The sequence below is a fragment of the Lycorma delicatula genome, chromosome 2 (assembly GCF_047948215.1).
Source record: "Lycorma delicatula isolate Av1 chromosome 2, ASM4794821v1, whole genome shotgun sequence".
NCBI lineage: Eukaryota > Metazoa > Arthropoda > Insecta > Hemiptera > Fulgoridae > Lycorma > Lycorma delicatula.
Genome location: NC_134456.1, coordinates 168,245,357 through 168,269,358, shown reverse-complemented (window position 1 = coordinate 168,269,358; position 24,002 = coordinate 168,245,357). Strand labels below are relative to the sequence as shown.

Here is a 24,002-nt window from a genome sequence, read left to right as displayed (position 1 = left end):
GCATACACAATATGCTCTTTTTTTTTTTCTTAAAAACCAACATAAGATTTACAGGCACATGTGATAAGCAGAAATTTCCAAATGGAAATCTATTTCAGTTTTTTACTAGAAATCTTGGTGAATATGGTATAGTGTAATAAGATGGTTTTTTTTTAAACAAACCACGTTGATGCACAGTCATTTTTTTTAACTTTCAAATCAGCCACAAATTAAAAGACACATTCATTATTACTACAGTAATTGCCAATTCACCTTTGCCATCCTTTGAGAAACTCTAGGCAATGTTTGTCAATAATTCATCTTTTTTAATATAATTTAAAATCTTTTAATATAATTGTACTTTCTTTTAATATAAACTTTTAATTAATATAATATTTTTTTAATATAACTGTAGTCTCAACAAAACACAGAATTCATTTTGTTTAGTCAAGTAAAGATAGAATTTTAGCCAGTAAGTAAAAATTAATTCTGAAAAATATATATATTCATTTACCGCCATGAAAAATTAAAAGTTATTCATGAACCAGAAGAAATTGGTAATTATGAAGCGGCTTATAAATATGACATCCCAGAATCACATGTAAGAAATTGGAAAAACAAAAATGAAAAAGCTTAAGAATAGTATAAAAACAGAAATTTAAGCATAATCTAATCATTACTACAACTGCCATCTTACATCCATGATATGCACCTTCAGGATTGTGCTGATTCAGTAAAGGTGGAAAAGTAAAAAAATGCACAAATGATGAAAGAATTTCAAATACAAAATAAAGATTTTAAAGCAAGTTGAAGATGGCTTTCTTGTTTTATGAATAAGCGTAAGTATTCAAAAGAAAACATTCCTTGCATCTCAGCAAGGAAAAATTGTTAGTCTTTCAGAGACATGTGATTCAATTACGGGAAGAAAATGCTTTTTTAATGAGACAAGTAGGAAATGCCAATCAAAGCCTGGTTAACTTTCACATACTAGCAGATTTAGCAATTAATGCAGTAAGGGACAAAATTTTCCATGTACCACACTTACAGTTCGTTAGGAGAAACAGCAATGAACAGTCATGCTGATAATACTTACAGGGAGCAAAAAGACTTCTGTTATTTATCATATTTAAATATAAATTGTGATAAATTACCAGCCGGTGTAATTGTTAAATGCTGCTGGACAATTTACCTAAAAAAAAAGTGGATAACAAAATGCAGTATTAAACTGGGTAAAATATGTACAAGGATATCATCATGGTGCTCTTTTAAAATTAAAAAATATGGTAGAGGTGAGCAAATCTGTGAACATGTAAAGAAAAGGTTTTGAGAAAATAGTTTATATTCTTTTCATTCTTGGCGAAATGACATCTTTACTCCAGCTGTTCGAAAGCTCATTTAAATAAAATTTTCAAATAAAATCAAAATGGATGGAAGGATTTATTACTCAAATGTGTTTTCCAATTAAAGCAAAACCCTGAAGAAAAGACTGAGAGTTCTGAAGAGAATGATAGTTCCAATGACACAATGAAGAAATTGTGAGATTGAGTCTCAGCTAAGTTTAGGTTTTTTTGGAGTTTCTTTGGACTAGCAAAAAACAAATAAATAAAAAATAGAAACAGACAATATAGAAGCAGGAATATCAAAATGAGGTAATTCCCCAAACAAGCAAAAATTTGCCAAACTGGATTATATTAAATTATATGAATTATATTAAATGATCTTTCAAACTGCATTAATTTTAAAGAGTTTTTTCAAGCATGTAAAATAAGACTAGGATTTCCTCATAAAACCAGAAATGTTAATTACAATTTGAAAGAATACTTCCTTTTCTATTCAGTCACATGCAAGTGATGAGCAATATAAGTTTGTTGATTAGGTAGTGGACTTTTTATGAATACAGATAACTATGCAATTTCACACTGAATTGACGGTTTATTTGAAAAAGAATATTAAAGACCATTATCAAAGTAACTGGATTCTACTCTGAACTCACAGCCCCATTTTTAATGATTTTTTGGACAGGCAACTGGCAGTAACATATTCCATTAAAATTTATTGTTAGATCAAACTTGGAATTTAAGAAAGGAATTAAATTTATTGAACATACCCTTTCATGTGCGACTTCTGCTGCATGACTTGCATTTTTAGCAGCTTCTTTAGCACTCTGAAGAGCATCTACAATCTCTTGATATGCTTTGCTGGCTTTTAAAGCAAAATCTGCATCCTGACGAGTAGGAACAAACAATCTAAATAAGAAGAAAATAACACTAATAAATCATGTAACGTAAGATAATTTATCTTGGAACCATAAACAAATTTAGAGAAAATAATCTAACGTTCAAAAACAAATCAGGTTCATCAACAAATTTACTTCTTATAATTTCTTTTGTCATGAATGGATTGTTAAATAATTTAGAATTAAAAAATTAAATACTACATAAAGAACAATAATATGCTGAAATCTCTTAAAATATATTACCGTTGTTACATAACTAATTCATCAACCTCTTAAATAATTAAAAGCCAAAAAGACATGAACTGTTAATAAAATATAGTATCCAATTTACATTGAAATAATGAACTGTAATATAGTTTATAATTAATCTGGATGATATCTAGAAAAAAAGAAGCAAAATCCAGGCAAGAGATGTTATTTCTGTAGGTGGTCTTGGTTGTTATTTAAGTAGATAAGATTAGGTGTATGGAAATCTGATATAAAAAACCCTTCAATAGTCACATTATCAAAATTAGATGGATCACACCATAGATGGTGATAACTGGCTTCATTATTGACAATTTGGGTGCCCAAGAATGCACTGAGAAACAAAGTTTTAAAGCTACAGTGGACCAGTGATCCAAAGCTATAAGTAGGGATAAAAAAGGGAGTAAGTATTTCACAATACTAGTTAAGAATGCTGCTAGTTTATATCTCAAGACTGGATTGAGAAACTTTATTAAAATTTGATATACATGTTTAAAGCAATATTCTCAGTGAAAAATAAAATGCTAAATGAAAATTTTTGTTATCAAATTAATGTTGGTCATGTTACATTTTAAGTAATTAATATCTTTGTAATTGAATGTTTATTTTTAATTAAAATTTTTTCAGTTTGTTTCATTAGAAAAAATCTTAAATATTTTATTACGAAAATAATACCTTATATATTTAAATATAATTAAAAATAGTCGAGTTATAACAGAAATCATTGAATTGAGTTTCAACTATGAGCCATTATTCATCTCTTTTTTAAGAATTAAATAACAACACTAAAAAAGGAAAAGTAATATCCGTCAAATCTGAAGGAAGTATCATATCAACAGAATTAATTATGTTTTTGCAGAATTCTGCAAAAACATAAAATGGCTAACATGTGGAAAACTAAGCGTATACAGGCATTCTGTTTTAAGAACTTCTTGCTTATTTTGATGTTGGGAATCCATTCTAAAGTTTCTCTGTAGATTTGAGGGGCATTCTTTAAATTTTCTTCTCTTTATGTATATATTTTACTCCAAGATGCAAAAAAGGTACATTTTTTAAGGAAGGGCTGATTCAATTTTGCTACCAATTTACTATAGAAACAGTTTGTGTTTGTATAGCATGTTAATTTGTGTCAGTAGTAATCTATTGGCAATAACAATCTAGTCATATTCCTGTTAATTGTGCATATAAAATAATTGAAATGAGTACTAAAATATATAGTCCTGTGAAATATTAGATCTGAAATGTAAATAATTTCATAACAATGAAAAACAAATATGGTTTTGAAATCTACAAAGAGATTCGCAGTGTTTATGTACAACATATGAAGGTAAAGTTTGAAACTGGTATCATTTGTTTTAAGAAGGCAGAACAATTGTTCATGATGAAGAACGTAGCAGTAATCCAACTATGATCACAAATGATTTGTTGGAAAAACTGAATGAAGAAATTTAAAAAAATAAATATTTAACATATAATTATTATCAAATGAATTTAAAAAAAGTTCATTTCAGTGCTTGATGAAATTTTTGTAGAAAGTATAGATTACAGAAAGTTGTACACCAGCTGAGTAAAAAAAAATGTTGACAGATGGGCCAAGGAAAAAAACATGTTGCTGCTGTTCAAACACTTTTGCAGGAAAAATTAATATATAGAACTACAATATGTAGACTCAATGTGGGTGAAGACAGAATTTGGATAACATAGAGTAATATTGAAACAAAGCAGCAATTGATGCAAAGTCCTAGTAAAGTCAGTTATTTTTACAAATTTGAATACTAGATACTGGATACCGGTTTTGGTTTTGATTTCTTCAAAGATACCGGTGTTCTTTGGAGGTTGGGTTTCAATTAACCACACATCTCAGGAATGGTCGAACTGAGACTGTACAAAACTACATTTCATTTACACACATACATATCCTCATAAGTATTATTTCAAGGACCAAGAAATTTAAGCAAGTAAGTTCAGACAGGATGCTTATAGCCAGCCAGTCTTTTTTTTTTTGGTGGGGGAAATGCAAAGTGACTGTTGAGCAATTTTTTTTTAAATATTGAGTTTTTTGTTGTGGAAGCACTGAAAATGCCAATATGTACAATGAAACTCTTAAAAAAAATTGATGCACTATTCAGAATAAAGCTATCTAATTTTGATTTTTGGATTTTGTTTCTGTATGGCAGTCTTAACTGCACACTAGAAGAAAAAATGGTTTAAGAATTAGAGCCACTTTGCTGGAAAATTTTTGAACATCCACTATGCAGTATAGACTTCACCTGGAGCATTATTACCTTTTTCTCCACTTAAAACAATGACTGGCATCACAAAGGTTTGAACTAAGCAATAAAGGTAAGTAACTAAGCAATAAACTGTTTAAATCACTTGTGGGAAGATCTTTCAAAGACTGATTAATAAAGCTCACATTACAATATGAAAAAGGTGTTGCAATGAATGGCGACTAAGTGGAAAAATAATACATATATAACTTTATTTTAATGTAGTAATATTTTTCACTATATCACTCATTTATGTTTTATGTCAAAACAGCCTTTACTTAAAAATGTGCCTCATATTTTTTTCTTATAAGTGCCACTATCTGCTACAGTCGTTAACTATAAAGAAAATGTTTTTAATGTGATTACTGAAATGTATTTAATGTTCTTAACACAGGTGATTAAGGGAATTGGTGTGTTAAATTTGGAATTGGCTGTTAGCATTTATTTCTGCTTCATACCCTTAGATTTCTAGAAAGTTACTTTTAAGACAATGCAGGTTTTGTAAAACCATCCAGAAAAGCAACTTTTCAAACTTTGAAATCATTTAAGGAATAAATTCAAATTTTTAAGATACGAGACACAAGAACTTTCTTTCTTTTCTTTTTCCTGTTTGGCCTCCGGTAACTACCGTTTAGATAATTCTTCAGAGGATGAATGAGGATGATATGTATGAGTGTAAATGAAGTGTAGTCTTGTACATTCTCAGTTCTACCATTCCTGAGATGTGTGGTTAATTGAAACCCAACCACCAAAGAACACCGGTATCCACGATCTAGTATTCAAATCCATGTAAAAATATCTGGCTTTACTAGGACTTGAACGCTGTAACTCTCGACTTCCAAATCAGCTGATTTGGGAAGATGCGTTAACTACTAGACCAACCCGGTGAGTTGAGACACAAGAACTGTCTACTTTAAAACAAACAATATAGAAAAAAATTGAATTAGAATATGAGTGACTAGGAATAAATTATTTTTCAGAATTTGCCCTGCAAATAAACATTTAAACTATTTACAGGATTCTAATATTTAAAATATGAGGTAAAATTAAAACTAATTATTACTATCTTTACTATTCTAATGAATTATATTTTATATTATTTGTTACTTAGAAAAAAATGTGTCTGAGAAAAAGTTCACAGTTCATAAAGGAACTAATTATAAAATGTACTAACTCAGCATATTTCTGTGCTTGTTCCATTAGATCAACTGCATGTTTTTGAGCAACATCAACATACTTTTCTTTATATAGTGGGTTCAAATTAAACAAGATTCCTTCACGTTCCTCAACAGCTCTACTTAGATTTTTCAAATCATCAGATGACTTTTTCAGTGCCTGTTTTGTTTAAAATAAAAACAAAATATTACTATGATTTTTGTCAATTTAATTACTAAAAGAGATATAATAATTATAACTTAGGTATATATTTTAAAAATTATGTATATTATTCAAATAAATCTATTCATTAAACAACAGTTTTAGTTAATTACTATAATAAAACTTCCACCAGTCATCATGACAAAAATAGGTGAACTGAAATGAGGAAAAATACAATAAGTAAATAAATTTACAGTTCATTGGTTCAACGAAAAGAACTGATTATTTCAGGAAAATACAAATAGTAATAGTAGTAAGAAAAGGAACAAAATATACAAGATAAAGTAAGAGAGGAATTAACAATGAAGTAAAAGAAAAAATCATGAAATTTATATAGTTTATAGGTAACTCAATGCTGATGATACTAGTAACTTAAATGTCATTAAAAAAAGAACTGAATAATTAAGTACAAAAAGGTTTCTGAAAGAAAATTTTCACATAAAACTCAGTTAAGTGTTTATTAATTTTAATGTTTTAACGTGTATTATCTTGTTGCTCAATAGAGAAATTGTTGCAGGTAGTTTGTGGGCTTTCCACTGATCAAAATATAATTAACATATTCTAGAAGCTGGATAAAAAATAAAAATATTGCAAAATGGGATTGAGACCTAATTGATGGCTGTGGAAAGTATCACAACACAAACAGTACAACTTGTATGCTGTTTAACTTGAAGATAAACACACTGCATTTTGGATGGGTCTCATACATATAAAATTACATTCATATTTAAAAAACAATCACCTACACTCCTATGTAGAAATATATTTTATAAATAAAAAATACATTTTAAATTCTATTGTTGCATTCTACAGCCAAGTAATAATGTTTGTTAAATTGATAGTACTTACATCCACATTGTCTTCAGCTTCTCCAAGTAAAACGTAAGCAACATTTTTTAAGTCAATGCTTTCCTTCATAAGTTTCACAATATCTTGTTCAAAACTTGATGTTAAATCTATTGTTCTGTCAACATTTTTATAAATACCTTTATTTTGTTCTGTCAGTCTTATAACCTAAAAAATACATTCATAGTAAATAATAGTGCCATCATTAAATAAGAAAGAAAAAACAGAAACTCTTTGTATTGTCAAAATTTGATTTATAAACATTCACAAATGAAGTTGATATCTGATATCAGTTACTGTACCTTGTATTTTAAATTTAAGATGAGAAATTAATTTTAAAACAAATACAATATTTAAAAGCAATAGATTAAGAACCCTTTTGTAAAAAATTCAATAAAACCAAAAATATTTTTCTTAGTCATCAAAATAATGTCAGTGTATCATTTTATTTAAAAAAAAAAGCAAAGAATGCTCATCATTGGAAATAATGTATAGAGATTTGATATTTATTTCTTCATCAAATTTGAAGTATATTCATCTTTTTTTATGTTTCTTGAAGGATTTTCATTTATAATGATGAGTATTCAACAATTTTATTTTGTCATATAGACCATACGATGCTGAAAGAAATTAACTTTTCACTTCATTTTAAATAAAAGTATTCTTAAATTGTATAATAAATTTCTATTTTCTACCTTATTAGTTATACAAAACATAATACACTAAATACAATACCATATATATTAACACATATGATCCAGTCATCACACTTCCAGTATAATTTTTTTTTTACTTTTTATTCACATGATAAAATTTATTTTATTATTCTTTCAAAAATTAACTGATGGCAGTAATGACTGTTTCTTATCCTTGATTATGAATCTACGGGCAAAATTTCAAATCAGTCGGTTAACGACAAGTAAATGAAAATTGATACATGATTTGATCCAGAAGGACAGACAACATAAATTAAATATAAATATTTAAAATTATTTTTACAAAATTGATCCTTTTGGGAATCATATTCCTCTGCACTATACAAATTATATTAATCCAATCAACCCAAGTACAGAATTAATAAAATAAAATAGGATGACAACTACCTTATTCCACAACCCAAGCAAGAGTGCTTTTGTGAGTCCCTTGCATCATCAGTTGCTCTATATAATTTTTCAAATCGTTAAAATTAAAATTAAAAACCCTATATATTACATGTTTAAAAATTAAAACCCTATATATACATGAGAGTTAAAATTTAAAATTGGTAAAAGATCCTTTTCCAATTTTTAATTTTAAATCTCATGTATAGTACAGGGTTTTTAATTTTAATGTGTAATTTGGAACGAACAAGTGGAAAAATTATATAGAGCAACTGATGATGAGAGGGACTCATGAAAGCGCTCTTGCTTGGATTATGGAGTGAGGTAGGTGTCATCCTATCTTATTTTATTTTATTAATTTAATTTAATTCTGTACTTGGGTTGAATGGATTAATATAATAAATATTTAAAAATAAATAATTTTTTTAAATTACAGAATAATCTAACATCCAGTTGTCAGCTAATGTTGTGATAATGCTGCCTGTTCATTTACAAACAGAATTGTAATTAAAACAAAATACAGTACTTGGTTTCTTGTACTTTTTTTCTGTTACTATAAACTGTTAGTGAATAAAAATAATACTTTATAGTATATTTTCTAAGTTTTTACTTGTCATTTAGTTTACATTAATATATTTAAAAGAAAAAGTATGGTCATTCAAACAAATAGAGATATAGCTTACTGTTCATGGTTTGGAAAACTGCATATTTAATTCTATCCTGATGCACTTTTTGTAAAAATTTATACGATTTTCTCTTAAAAAATTGGTTTTTATCTTTTTACAGGTTTGTTAACTGTAAGAAATATAACTAATACTTCTAACTAAACAGAAATCCCATAAAATCAACTAGAATTGAACATATATATATATATATATATATATATATCTGTTCAATACAGAATATTGAGTTAAGACATCTAAATTTCAATTTGGTAAACCATCAGAAAGTATTTGAGGGAGACAATTGTATAAAAAATGAAACAGATAACAGCACTCATATAATAATTAAATACAAATTTTCATTACTTAAGTATTTTTAATTTTGAAACATTTCTATCATGACTGGGGATGCAGAATCCTATGAAAATACTTTCGCAGAATTGGTAAAATTAAGGTAAGATTTTTCTTATCTCAATATATATTATATTAGGTGGTTTATTTTAATGGAATTTACAAAAAAAAAATATATATATATATATATATTTATATAAATTATACTACCCCACTAAACCATACCATACCCTATTTAAAAATTTGGTACATGTAATCATAAAAACCATGTTATAATACCATTTGTTTTCAGTGTAGGTTAACTCTGCAATAGTCAAGATGAAATTCATCTTGAATTATATAATAATTTTTTATTTTTTTCCTTATTAGAAAATAAATTTTCTAATAAAAAAAGAGAATGATGATGAAAAGAGAGAGTGAGAATGAAATTCATCTTGACTATTGCTGACTATTCAGTCATAATACTCATCTTGAACTTTTTTTAATAACTATCTAAATCATGCTGAATTTTTTAATTATAAGATTTTCATAATGGTTAATTCATTTGTTAAGATCTGCATAAAAAATATTTATAATAAATGAGTTTCATAATAAATTATTCTTTCTTATTGACTTTTTGAAGAAAAGTACAGTATTACTTTCAACAATCGCACAGTGAATTGAATTTTCTTTACATTTTGAGTTATGAGGAGTGTGGAGAATACCATTCATTTAAAATGTAATTTCCTTATATATATGTATATATATATAAAATTTCAATAATCTTCAAACTACTTGATTAATTTCATTGAAATATTGGTATGCTGTAGTAGCATATCTGAAATTGTGCATGTGACTCAACCAATCTTCATGGTTGAGTCGTTCTTGATTTACACTTAACATAAACCCTTATGCAAGTCACAGCAGTGAGTGAGTTTGAAATTGATGTCTGTGTGTTCAGTCGACTTGTTATTTTAATTATTTCATCAAATTACAGTTATATTACAGAAAATATATTTTAATATTAAATAAAAAAATTATATCTCTTTTAGTTTTCTCATTTAATTTAAGTTTTGTGTATTTTTTGTGCAAAAAATTAAACAAAATAATTATACAAAAAAGTATTATTCAAAATAAAATAATGAAAAGTTGGTCCTCTTGTGCAGAACTGTACAAGAATTTTTTATATTTAAAATTAAAACGTTTTACATAAATATATTTTTTATTTATTATAAATCAGTAATTTAAATACTGACATTGATTCCAACTGCATAAATACTCTCTAATCTCTCTGCAGTATTTCTGCTTCAATAATCCACAATTATTTAACATTATTAATCAAGATTATGTTTCTTTAACCAAATAGGTGTTTAAGAAATACTGTTTTCTTGTGTAAATGGATTGAAATTTTTATTTTGTGTTAATTTTCGTTTTAAAAAATCAAATCTTAATATTATTCATAAAAAGATTATTTTAAAGAATAACCAATGAAAAAGACCTAAAAAAAAGATCATGAAGAAGATTTAAAATTTCAGAGTAGCTATTTACAAAAATTGTTACCTGATTTGTTTTCTCCATAACGTTGTGGAGTATGTTTTTCATATCACCTATCTGATCCATTAATTTATCTAGACGGTCGTATAATCTATCGAGCTTTGATCTGTCTCTCACTCTGCTTTTGACATCTTGTAATGTTTCATTACAGTAACTATACATAAGAAAACAAGTTTAATTTTAAAATCAGTGTGTATAGTGCTTAGTGAAGATCTGACTAGGTATAGTTTTGTAGTACCTAATCTAAACACCACTTTTATTCATCCTGACCCCATAGGGAAAGACACCCACCATGTGACAATTGCAGTCGCCATGCCACTTCCTCCGTACCTAGTCCTTATGGGCTTTACTGGAGGTCACCTCAGCAAAAGGCATCTCTCAGCCTTGTTCTTGCCTCAGTCACAGTCAGGATGCCACTAATATGACCTTCTCATTGGTGTACTATTCCTAAAAAAAAAAATAAAAGCAAAACACATCTCATGTTAGTCTCAAACAAGACTGAGTAAAAAAATATGGAAAGGAACTGAAATCCACTACCTACCCAAAGGCAAAAGAATGAGTTCAACACACAATTACAACAGAACAGAGACTGCCGTCTAACATGAAAAAATCATGTATGAAAGAAGAGAAAGCAAGTAAATATTAAGCTTAGGCAGTTGAACTGGTTACTAGGAAGGAGATCTGTGTTGTGGTTAAGTAACAAATTGTTGTATAAGGCATTTTTAAAGCCAATATGGGCTTACAACTTTGGGATATGACAAGCAATAGCAATATTGACATCATCCATAGGTTTCAGAACTAAGTTCTGAGGAACATATCAGAGGCACCACAGTTTGTGAAGAACAAGAAGATCCAGGATTACTTAGGGATTTTGTGAAGAAACTGACCAGTTAAGTTCAACGTATATGCTTAACCTTAACACATATGAAAACCATTTGGCTGTTAACTTATGGAATAATAGTGAGTATGTGAGATGACTGAAACGGTTGCATGTATTGGATTTTGAGTTGGATTTTATTGTTTGGTAAATACTTCCCTCTTCTTTATTTTATTGCTGTATTGACCATTTATGCTTTTATTACTCACCATTCATGCTTGACCATTTATGCTTTATTCATTACTTGTTGATCTATGTGTATTTTGTTACTACTTTGTGAGTATTTTTAGTTATGCTTTTTAGTTGTACTTATAATTGTGTTATGTTTTGTACAGACTTTTATTATATTGTTTTCGGAGGTATCACTGGATACCTCTCTTTCATGTCATTACTACTTTATATAATTTACTTATAGTTTTGTTATTTGGCAAACCAATTGTAAATAAAACAGTATAACAAAAAAGAAAAGAAAGAAAAAATATAAACCCTTTTATATAAAGTACTGCTACTTATTCAAGTTTAATACAATATGTAATAAAAATACTGAACGTTTTAATTAATTGTTTTAAAATACCAAAGGAAAAAGCATGTTCTATAAATAATTTTACTTAAATATGATTTCAAGGATTAAATTCATTTTTCTATTATTTTAAAATAACTTTTTTTTCATTTTTTTTTTTCATTCTTAATATAAAGTTTGTACAGAAGGTAAGCTGTATTAGGTTATTAAGATTACAAAATAATATATTGTAAAATTACCATTCTATTAAATTAAACAAATAATTTTTAACACAATTTCCATCTGTATTGTAAACATTTATCAATATATAATAGAAGCATTGTACACCATTTCTGTAAAAATCAGCTTCTTGCATCATTCATTAATAAATATACTTGAAACAAAATTAAATGTTTTTTAGCAAAAGAAGAAAAAGATTAAATATCTGATCATTATAGAACATTTCACTGTATTTAATTATATAGTACTTTTGTCTATCACCCACATTTTTTTGTAGCATCAACGTTAAATATAAAAGAAAATGTTCTATATTTGCACATATATATATATATATATATATATATATTTCCAAATTTAATAAAACAGAAAAGCAACTACCACATTATAAGTAAGATGAATAGTGTCATTATAACATATATATATATGTACAGTTTGGATTTTTATAATTTCCTGAAACAACACTTTTGAGTGAACTTTAATCCAAGTTCTTATTTGCACCATCACAAAAATTTTTTCTTTGAATTTAGCATCATTATTAATATGAACATTATTCCTTTAAGAAAAGAAAGTTTGTACTGTATTCATTCATTGCCTTAACAAAGTTTTTGAGAAGCTCTGATTTCATGTGAAGTGGAGGTAGAAGAATCATATTCAGAGCTGACTAATGAGGGCCGGATAATATTTTTCATAAGTGACTCACACTTTGGCCATTTCTTCTTAATGAAATGATATTGCTTGTCTCTGTTGCTCCACTCACACAAGAATTAGTATATGAGCTGCAAACCCATTGACAGCACAGTGACTTTCAAGTCACAATATGTAGTCCAACAACCCTTGTCATAATGAATTTATTCCAACAAGATCTTAATATTTTCATATGTTTATTTGCATAATGCATAAGCTAACAAAAAGAAATCAGTTATGATTGGGTAAAATGATAGCCTTCAAACTAATTTTCAGAGTCAATAAAAAGTATTCACTCTGTTTTATGCTCATGATCAAGCTCAACAATCCGAGCACAAATATTGTTACAGTACACTAAAAAATTTTCTTCAGAGTAGAAATCTTGAAACACTTCTTGGAAGTTGCAAAAGAATCACAATTTCGTGAAGGACATTTCAGCCTAGAACCTAAAAACTTGGCTCTTTTGGAAAATTTAAAATCTGAACAAAGGTATTTAATTCACCTTATGTTATCAGACAAGGTTAACAGGATCAAGTGCTTACTTCAATAATAGGATCAGTAGAGATACAGTCATTGTCTTTGTAATGGTAACCTTGTCCCCCACCCTCTGTTTGAAATCATTAAAAATATTGTTTTATATACATTAATTGTCACCAAAAAAATACCTGAAATTTCAACAAAGCAATATATAAAAAAATATTATTGTAAAAAAACTGTGCATGATAGAAAAATACTGATATTATAGAAATGTTTGAATTCAGATTAAAAAGTTACTTCTGAAGCCCAATACATTTTTTGTGTGCCAAAAAATGTGTTTGCATGGGATTATTTATAATTTAATAGTGTCATCAAAATAAGATTGGTCCTTGTTAAGTTTAAGAAATTACTATGTGGCAAGTTACCACATAGGGGACAAGTACTTCAATTGTTCTCACCTAAATGATGAGATAAAATTCTGTACAGTAGTTGTGCATTGGAGCCAAGCATTATTGGTGAAAAAAATAATATAGAAATCCAGTCAGATTTACATAATATTAAGAAACAGAATGATTACCTAAGTAACCTTCATACAGTTACTCATAGCTGTATTCTACATTTTAACTGGTATCAGCCTAAAAAATATATGAGTCTTTTTCAGCTAGTAAATGATTAAACTTACTGTAATGTATTTAAAGCAGCATCTGCTGTAGGTTTTAAATCATTTTCCTTAATCTTTGCAAGGTTTTTACGAGCTTCCTCTAAGGCTGCAACAACACTAACCATCTGGTTTTCACTCAATCCATAATTTTGAAGATGTGTTACTACATCTAAAAAAAAAAAATAGCAAACAATAATAAAACCAACACTCCACTTTGAGAAACATTAAGGTGCTCAGTTTGAAAATTACTTCTTCAACTGACGGTGATAATAATCAGAGGGCCAGTGAACAATTATATATAACTTTTGCAAGAAAATTATATCATTTTGTTATACTATAAATAATATTTATGAAATCTATACATGCTTCGTCGTACAGCTTACAGTTGGCAAAATTATTAGTATGATTACATCAAGTTCCAAGGTTAATTCTTTACTTTTATTAAAGTTTACCTGATAACAAAACAGTAAGCACTGTCAAATCTTTAGGATTGTGATAGGATTGGAAGGCAAGCTTGAATATATGTAAAAAATGCAGCGTCGAAAAATATGGCTATCCAATATAGACAGCCACTGTACAAGTAAGTGTATCCCTATGTTTAGATTACATTATTCAATACTTTTAGCACTTCTAGTTGCAAAAACATCCTCCCAAGCTCAACTGAAAAATAATTTGTATTAATTTATAAAAGCATTTCAATTAAGCTGGATATGTAAAGTTGCAGTTTACATGTTTTCGTTTGAATGAAATTCTGCATGAAAACAATTCAGATTTGAAAACCACAGGTTTTGACAAGAGGTTTTTACAAAGCAGCAGTACTCAAAACAACTTTAAAATACTGAACAAAAAAGTAATAAATAAATAAACAATAGAACTTTTAAATGAAATACAATTACTTAAAGGATCATCAATATTTTCCCATAACTGAACATTCATTTTCAATTTAAACTGATTTATACGAAACACATATTTGGTTTTTGGTAAACCACTGCACAATCTTTACTACACACCTAAAGATTTAAAAAACTCAGAAGTTAACAATTTTTCTCTACCTCTTAGGTAATCACTGCTCAAAAATGTAAGTTCCAAATTTGTAATTTAACTAAAGTATATTAATGTATATTGTGATACATACTTAAATATAAAAATAAAAAAATTGAAAAACCAAATGAAATTTTTCTCAAATCATGAAATTTTGTAGATTTTCATCACTGTAAAAGTGATTTTAAGAAATTTTTATGAAATCATACTTGTATGAAATTAAAACATAAGTCTTTTTTTAATGTAAAATCCATCAAAGAACTAGATAAATACATACAGTGGGTGTTATCTGTAGTGACCTTGTTGTCATTGTCAAGATGGTGTTAATAATTAAATGGCAACATCCTGAAAAACATCAACTTTGCTTCTATAATGAAAATGACCCCTAATTTTAATCATACTCAAGTCTATCTGCAGCTCCGTTACAGCTAAAATTCTGACAATCTTTATTAATAGAAGATTATCAGAGAAACTTTAATTAAAAAAATCACACTTGCAAGTATGATGCAGTTACACTATTAATTTTACATATTGTAATCTATACTGGCAAAGCATATTCAAACAGAGAGATGCCAGGCAGAGGGTTGCGTGAAATATAATAGAATATAATATAAAGTTTTCTTGAAAACGATCTAAGCAAAATGTTCATTGGCTCCTAGAAAATAAAATTAAAACTTTTTGAATCTTCTGAATCTAAACTTTTGAAAATTTTGGTATGAATAACTGGAGTTACCTTAGTGAAAAATGTGACTGTAACATCTGCAAAGCATGGGAGTACCAAAACAAGTACAGTGATACAACAGGATGTCTGCAGCACAAATTAAATTATTTTGATATCAGAATGGACTACTGAGTCAAACAAATATAAAAAAAAAATAATAAAATGAAAAATGTATTAAATTAGGAAACCAAAAAAAGAATCTCACCTTTACTTTCTGACTCCAGGCCTTTTATTTCAGAAAGAAGTACTTCAGCTTCTTCACGAAGAACTAATGCATGTACAGTTGTATTATGGCAATTTTTTTCAAGCTTTTTTGCCTAAACAAAAAAAATGTTTTAACTCTTAAATAAGACAATTTTTAATTAATTCTACATTAGCTAAATTGTGGTTTAACTCAAATAATTGTAACTCTATGGAATCTTTGTTTATTTCAGTACTTTTAATTCTGTATGAAGCTCATTGCTACCATTGAAACCAGACATCTATACACCAAGAAAATTACACTAAAAAAAAGGAAAATTAAGCATAAAGGTACTCGTAGGCATAAATGACCACTTATGCCTACTATTGATTGTGCTTCAACATTCAGAAATATTGTATTTTTTCCTCTTTTTTTAATAAAAATAGGAATGCTTCTACTTGAAGCTATCACAAATTTCCTGTTTCTTTATATGTTTGATAATAGGTATTAGTAGGAGAATGTAAATGAAATAAATGCTCTCTAATAGGATAAAAGGGTAAAATGGATTCAATAATTTACTGTGTAATGGAACTGCATGCTTAAAAGTAATTTTATTTTATTTTATTTTTAAATAATATATAGTTACTCAAAATATTCTGTAACTTCATATACCATATCATAAATATTATGAAGTCATTTGATATAGAAAGAGGTGAAAGGTGAGAGCTAACTTCATTCTTGTTTAATATAGATATTGAAACTATGATAAAAATTACTCAAGAGAGGATGAAAGGATCAGAATAGGAGGAAGGAAAATAAACTGTATAAGGTGGACAAGTGACAATTTGTTTTTAGTAGATATTCAACATATTATTTCAAAATTAGAAGACATTAAGATATAATATGATATGAAATTTAATCATAAGAAAACCAAAATAATGAGGGTGAGACAATAAGCTCACTAGTGTTCTACACAAAAGAAAGAGGTACTGAACAAGTAGAAAAGTTGAGTAATGATATCAGTTCTTGGGTGCTATATTTGCAAAAGATGTAAAACTGAAAATGACATACCACGAGATTACCAGTGGTTAAAGAAGCACTTAATAGAAAAAAAAAATAGTTACTGTTTAGTAAGACAGAGTTAGATATGAAGAAGTTATACTTAGAATTTCCTTACATACAAAAGTGAAATGGGAGCACTAAGAAAAAAGTAAAGATGGAGACATTTGACATCTATACAAGGAAGAACTGGAGAAAGTTAAATGCATAATGAAGATGAAAAATGAAAAAAAAGAAATGTTAGGAGTGAACAAAAACAGAAGTTTTCACAACAACAAAGCTAACTTAGGCTGGCATGTGTTTATAATGAGAGAAGAAAAGTTTATTAAAATGGAGTTATACATAAAATGAAATGAGAAAAAATTAAAAATGATTCAAAAAGCAATGGGTGCTATCAGGAATTCAAGATTTTAGCTGAAAATAGGAGATATGAAACAAGCAGATATAGGTGCATGAATTTGATGATCTGTCTTAATCTAATATGGTATATTAGATTTTATAGTTTTTATTAATACTATTCATATACTTTTAATGTTATATGTACAATTAGTTAATTAATCGCAATATATTATATTAATTAATTATTATTATGATAATTTATTTAATTTCTATTATTAATTTTTCTTTTTTAGTTAAATATTTATTTGAAATTTTTTGTGTTCTTTTTTCAAAACTCTCAGTATTTTTCATTATAGTAAGTTATTTCTACACAATCAAAAATGAAGTTCATTCTAGTATTAATTAAAATCTAATTATTGTTCTTTTTTTTTGTCTTCAGTCATTTGACTGGTTTGATGCAGCTCTCCAAGATTCCCTATCTAGTGCTAGTCGTTTCACTTCAGTATACCCTCTACATCCCACATCCCTAACAATTTGTTTTACATATTCCAAACGTGGCCTGCCTACACAATTTTTTCCTTCTACCTGTCCTTTCAACATTAAAGCGACTATTCCAGGATGCCTTAGTATGTGGCCTATAAGTCTGTCTCTTCTTTTAACTATATTTTTCTAAATGCTTCTTTCTTCATCTATTTTCCGCAATACCTCTTCATTTGTCACTTTATCCACCCATCTGATTTTTAACATTCTCCTATAGCACCACATTTCAAAAGCTTTCAGTAGCTCTTTCAGTAGTTATTAGGGGCGGGAGTCACAATGACTTAAACGGCCATATCAACATCACTCAGTCCTCTGAGTACTGCGCAGCTGAAAGCAATGGAAAACTACAGCTGTTTTTTTTTCCAAGAAAATTATTGTTCAATTTATTAATTTCAACTGAACATATTTTAAGTAACTTTTTTAAGGTAGACTTTCTGATCTAGGAGACTAATTACACATCCACTAATCCCTAATAACCATGATGTGGTGGGACTGGAGTAAAAATCGATTTTCTTAAGAGAGTTAAGCTGCATCTCTTAAAAGACATTTCTGCATTTCTTTTATGGCAATCATTAGGCAAGAAGTAGGTAATAAATTTTAATAATTGGTCAAACCAGAGCTAATTTATGTGATTTACAATTCCCTTTATTGTTATCAAATCTGATTCCATTTTGCTGAGGAGAAGAGAAACTCTTGGTGGTGATGGCTTGCTTTTGTTAAATCAAGGGGAAAAAGGTGGTAAAAGTTATTAATCTTCGAAAGTGCTTCTGTTCTGAAATAGCCATGCAAGAAACTTGGCTGGTCAAATGCAACAAATTGTATTCCATTGGGTGATCATTTGAAAAGTTACCACATTTATTATCCAACAGCTATCTGTCCTGTTGTATTTTTGTTTGTAGGCATGTACTCCATTTTTGGGGGGGAACCTTTTTAAAATTATTTTTAAAGGAGTGAAACCCACTCTCTCTGCTACACCTACCCCATCTCAAAAATCTTAAATGGCAACGTAACATTTAATTACAGTAATTGATAACCAGTAAAAAGTAATGAATTTTGGTGAAAAGAAAATTAAAATCCACCCACCCCTTCGCAAGGTAGGTGCAAAAGACCATTTGGGGTAGTACTTTTTATAAATTTCAGTCCAACAAAAATAACTATAAAATTATGTGATATTACTTCTTAAATCATTTGAAATAATCATAATCTGTGGATTAAAACTATGAAAATTATTTTTTAAAATACCAATACAAAATTTTTCCTTTAAATGTTTTATAATTTTTAAGGGTTGAAAACTTATTTTGTTTAAATGAGACGATGTAACGTGTGACATGTAATTGGAAGGCCCTTTGAATCACGAGTAATTTGGTACAAATAAAATAAAAATTGCTTTACTGGTATTGAAGTTATGATTAAAAATGTGGTGTTTTAGATTATGTTGGGATACAGTGTTACTAATTCAAAGCATTAGCTCTGAAATTGTCTGTTCTTGTTAGAAATATTGGTTTTAGGTTTCTCCAGCACTGAAAATACATACCACTAAACACAGCATTATAACATCAGTTAAACATATGGAAAACCAAAAATAAGATACTTCTTTGCTGATAACATGTTGAAAAAGTTTTTACCAGATAAACTTAATGATTAAATAATTAAATAAAAACTAATTCATAAATGAATAATTGTTAATCAAAAAATAAAGCTTAAATAATTCATTAGTTAATTTTGTTATGAAGGTGTTTAACAATAAGAGTCCTTAAGAAATAATTAATGAAACACATTTTTTTTACCTAAATAAAATAAAAGTATCAATTTTTAAATCATTTGTTCAAAATGATTCCCATTGCAAACAAAAATATGATGGGACTGATAGCTGTTGAATAATAAATGTAATAACTTTTCAAATGATCACCCAGTATAGTAAGAAATGAAAATATAAAAAAAGAAGTGATCAGAATAGCTAATAATACTTACTTTGTTCAGCAATTGTCGTGCTTTTTTATGTAATTCTTCATCAGCGTCAAAAGGCAATTTTTGAAGTCTATGAGATGTATTTTGCCATAACCTCCATGTATCTTCTAATTCACTTGTAACACTATCAGCTTGCATAAGTTCTTGCCAAGGAGGTAATATAACACCTTTAGATAAATGACCAGTATTATCTTTTAACTGGTCCTCCATAGCTTGCATTTTATCCAATAGCAGTCCAGTGCATCCATCATCACATGCTAAAAATTAAAAACAACTTCATGAATTCTCTTCTTGATTACAGAACATATATTAGCAAAATAATATATTGCTGTGTATTCACTGCTCAACCAGAGTATTGAGAGACTAAAAAACTAAAAATTTCTTATAAATACAATTTATTACTCTAAAAACATAGAAAATAAAATAAATAAATAAACAACAAACGACGACAATAATAATAATAATAATAACAGTGAATATAAGACATACAAAATTCATATAAGAATATGATTTGTTTAAAGACTGTTAAATTATATAAACCAGAATACAGTCCACTTTAGCAAAAACATTATATGACTGTGAATATTAATACCTACTATTGTATTAACACAAGATAAGATTAGAAAAGTGTAAAGTTCATACAATTCAATTGTCTGAAATATTATTACTTTTTCTGTTTACATTAGAACTAACCCACACTTTATGAATGAATTGAATATTGTCACTTTCACTATTGTTTACCAATAACTCAACAAACAACTTCCTGCATTCAACCACTGTCCACACTGAAATGTTTGTGACGTACTCTGGTAACAATGAGTGACATTGTTACCAGATGCTTACTGATAATGACATCACACAATTGCATAGATCACAGCCTCATAGAACTAACCATTATTATCACGACTATGCTGAACACAACCTCATTGAACTACTCACTTGTTCCCACTGGTCCTGCCAGTATTTATATCCCCTGGCCTGAAGAATTAGTGCCTGCCTCATTCCTTAACTGTTGAAGCATAATAATGTCATCGTCCCACCCTTACATTTTTTCAGAAATTCCTATTCCAATCCGGTAACCCTTCTCATCAAACAACAGATGTTGGAGGGGCCATTGTCTGTATTACAAAGAGCAGATTATAAAATGGGCCTGTCAGCCTGAGAAATGGATCTCTTTTAGTTACTTCTGAACTTTTAACATCAGTTTTTTACATTGAGAAAATATGAATAAATTGCTTTTTGTGTCATCCTTCCAGGACCAAAAGGACTTTAGTTATGACTTATTTCATAAAGCCTTACAATCACAAAAATATGTGTGCACACTGTAACAAAAATGGCCACCACAGGTAAACTGCTTAAATAAAAAATTAATTAAAAAAATTGTTTTAAGGTCCTGAGACATGTAGGAAACAAGTGAGTAAGTTTCAATTTTTTTTAATTAGTCAAGCAACCACCCTTGGGTCACTTCAAATATTCATCTTTTACCAATTTTTTGAAAAGCTTATAAATACTAAAAAAATACAGTATTCTGCATAGCAATAAACATTACATATATGGTTTTTAATTGTAAAAGCAGTTTTTGGGAAATTCAGCTTTGAAGTAATGAATAATTAATAGCTTTTGTATTAGGTTTAGGCTGGCTGGTTCTTAAAGTGTTAGAAAACAGATTAAGATTAAAAAAAAATATATTATGATTTTTGTATATATCCCAGAGAAAAACCTGTCAATAAAGCAGTAAAAGGAAAATATAAATAATCAAACTGTTAAAATTATAACAATATAAAAGCAACATTAATAATTATTTTTAAAATGCATATTCTATATTCAAGAATACCAAGTAGTTTTAGAATACTAGGTAGTAATCATACTACCTAGTATTCTAAGAATATATATTGATATATATATTCTTTGTCTTTGAAGGACTATGTATGAAATGTCAACAAATTTTATGACAGTAAATTACATTATAAAATTTTGACAAATGTCAGTCTTAGGGTGCAATATTTAATTATTATTATAATTCAAATATTCATGCAATATTTAATTATTATTATAATTCAAATATTCATACATTCATATATTTAAAAATCTGTATGAAATTAAAGTTTTAATAATTTGTTTTGCCACAAGTGGTTCTTAGTTTCTTTGCTTGAATATCTGCGAATATGGTATGTCATAATACTTATACTTACTTGGTCGTAAGAGTAAATGTTATAATGAAAAACCCAGTAGTGCTTATCCATTAACCTGGTTATGATATGACTGAATTTTACTGTGTTTTAATAACTTGTAGATTTTTTTGTACATAAAAAAAATTAATGATACCACGCATTATAAAAATAGTAAATGAAAAGCAAAATTAAAACAATGTATAATTTTTATACTCACAAGTGCAACCTTTTGGGGTAAGAATATGTCTAGGTTGGCACTGAGAGCAGTCCCGACCTGTTATCCCAGGTCTGCAATTACACTGACCAGTCAGTTCATGACACTCATCACTCACACTACCATGGGGATTACATTCACACGGTACACATTTCCCTCCTTCCTCCATGGGGAATCCATACCAACCATAACTGCATCTGAAAATTAAAATCAAATTACTTATGCGCTAATTTTTAAAAACTGGGTTGAAATGATTAAAGTTCTATCATACTATGATAAAGAATTCAATTATCTTCTACTTTTTTATCCACAGTCTTTTGATAGAGTAAAAATCTAAATTGTTTTTTTAATTTATACTTTTTTAAATATTTGAGTAGTTCTTAAATTATTTGTTTTTTTGGTGGTTTATCATTAAAAAAAATTAACTTATATAATGTATAAAAGGAATAATGAAGTTTCAGAGAATGTTCTACTTTAAGTTCAAATCAGACAGCAAATTCATCCATAGAAAGTGTTTAATTTAATACAGTTTTACTGCAATAACTGTTTAACTTAATGCTAATCTGAAAATAAATCAATATGGTAGAAATAATCTATATACTAATTAAATTCATTCTAAGAGAAGAATAGAGTATGGTGAGCTATAGAGAGCAGCAGTCCAAGTATTCTGACGTCAAGTTCAACCAAAGTTCAGACATCACAACTCAATCTTCTCACTTGCAAATTTAGCTGTTTCTATGTCATTAAATCAAGTTTATTTGATGAAAAATATTAAATGCATCATCCAGATCTAGATCTACTTCTCCAGCTGAACATCAAAATTTTTAATTTAAATTTGGTTAAATTTTAAATAATTTAATTAAACTTAATTTCTTAATTACCGGACTAAATCTTAATGTTATTATAACTTTATCATTTGGGAGTTCAATTACATACCATAATATGCTTTAAACACTATAGAATATAAGTTTAGACTATGACATCACACATTCATCTCTGTCCGTAGAGGTTCATAGATCACTTACACTACTTATAAAATTTGTCTGAGTAAAAGAAAATACATTTCTTTAAGATTATGTTTAACTCTATAATTCGAAGTGTGAACAATGTATTTATTAATTATAAATACAATATTATTTAACAATATTATAAAATATTATTATTCAGTTAAACTTTTTCTTTTAAAAAATCACATTAAAATACATTAATGGCTGTCAAGTAAATTAAGAGGTTTATTGTCTAATGAACTGAAATCAACTTAACACTGAGTCATGAAGCCTTTCTTAAACTGAAACAAAATTCTAGACTATTAAATATTTTATATAAATAAAAAAAATACCATTAAGTAGTAGATCAGCATTATTTATCTTGCTGAGAGATCCATTCAGTATTTTTAATTTTTCACAGTCACATTTGTACAGGCTGAGATATTCAAGTTTACTGAAAAATTTAGTTAAAAATAAGAAGAAAATATGGAAGAAAGACTACTATGTTAATGAATATTTTCAATAATTTGCTGAATCTTACCTTTCGCATCGTTTTCCAGTATACCCCTGACGACAATTACAAACAGGATCTCTTCCAGGTACTACTTGGCAATTGACAGCAAGGTTGTGAGATGTTGAGGGACAAGGACAAGGAAGGCATGATTCTCCGTTTTTAGGATTACCATAATGCCCCTCAGCACATTCATCACAGTGCTTTCCTCCAGTTGATTCTAAACAATTCTG

General features: G+C 28.0%; 1 protein-coding gene across 1 annotated transcript in view; it reads right to left on the bottom strand.

Annotated features, from left to right (window-relative positions):
• The window catches only part of wb (wing blister), a 351,334-nt gene that overhangs the window by 55,381 nt on the left and 271,951 nt on the right, over nt 1–24,002 (bottom strand). Inside the window, exons 25-33 of the mRNA XM_075356683.1 lie at nt 23,800–23,999; nt 22,276–22,469; nt 19,891–20,144; nt 16,006–16,117; nt 14,060–14,207; nt 10,607–10,754; nt 6,958–7,122; nt 5,906–6,066; nt 2,087–2,225 (exon numbers count right to left, since the gene is read on the bottom strand). Of these exons, the coding sequence (XP_075212798.1) occupies nt 2,087–2,225; nt 5,906–6,066; nt 6,958–7,122; nt 10,607–10,754; nt 14,060–14,207; nt 16,006–16,117; nt 19,891–20,144; nt 22,276–22,469; nt 23,800–23,999 (1,521 nt within the window). The remainder of the gene's footprint in view (nt 1–2,086; nt 2,226–5,905; nt 6,067–6,957; nt 7,123–10,606; nt 10,755–14,059; nt 14,208–16,005; nt 16,118–19,890; nt 20,145–22,275; nt 22,470–23,799; nt 24,000–24,002) is intronic.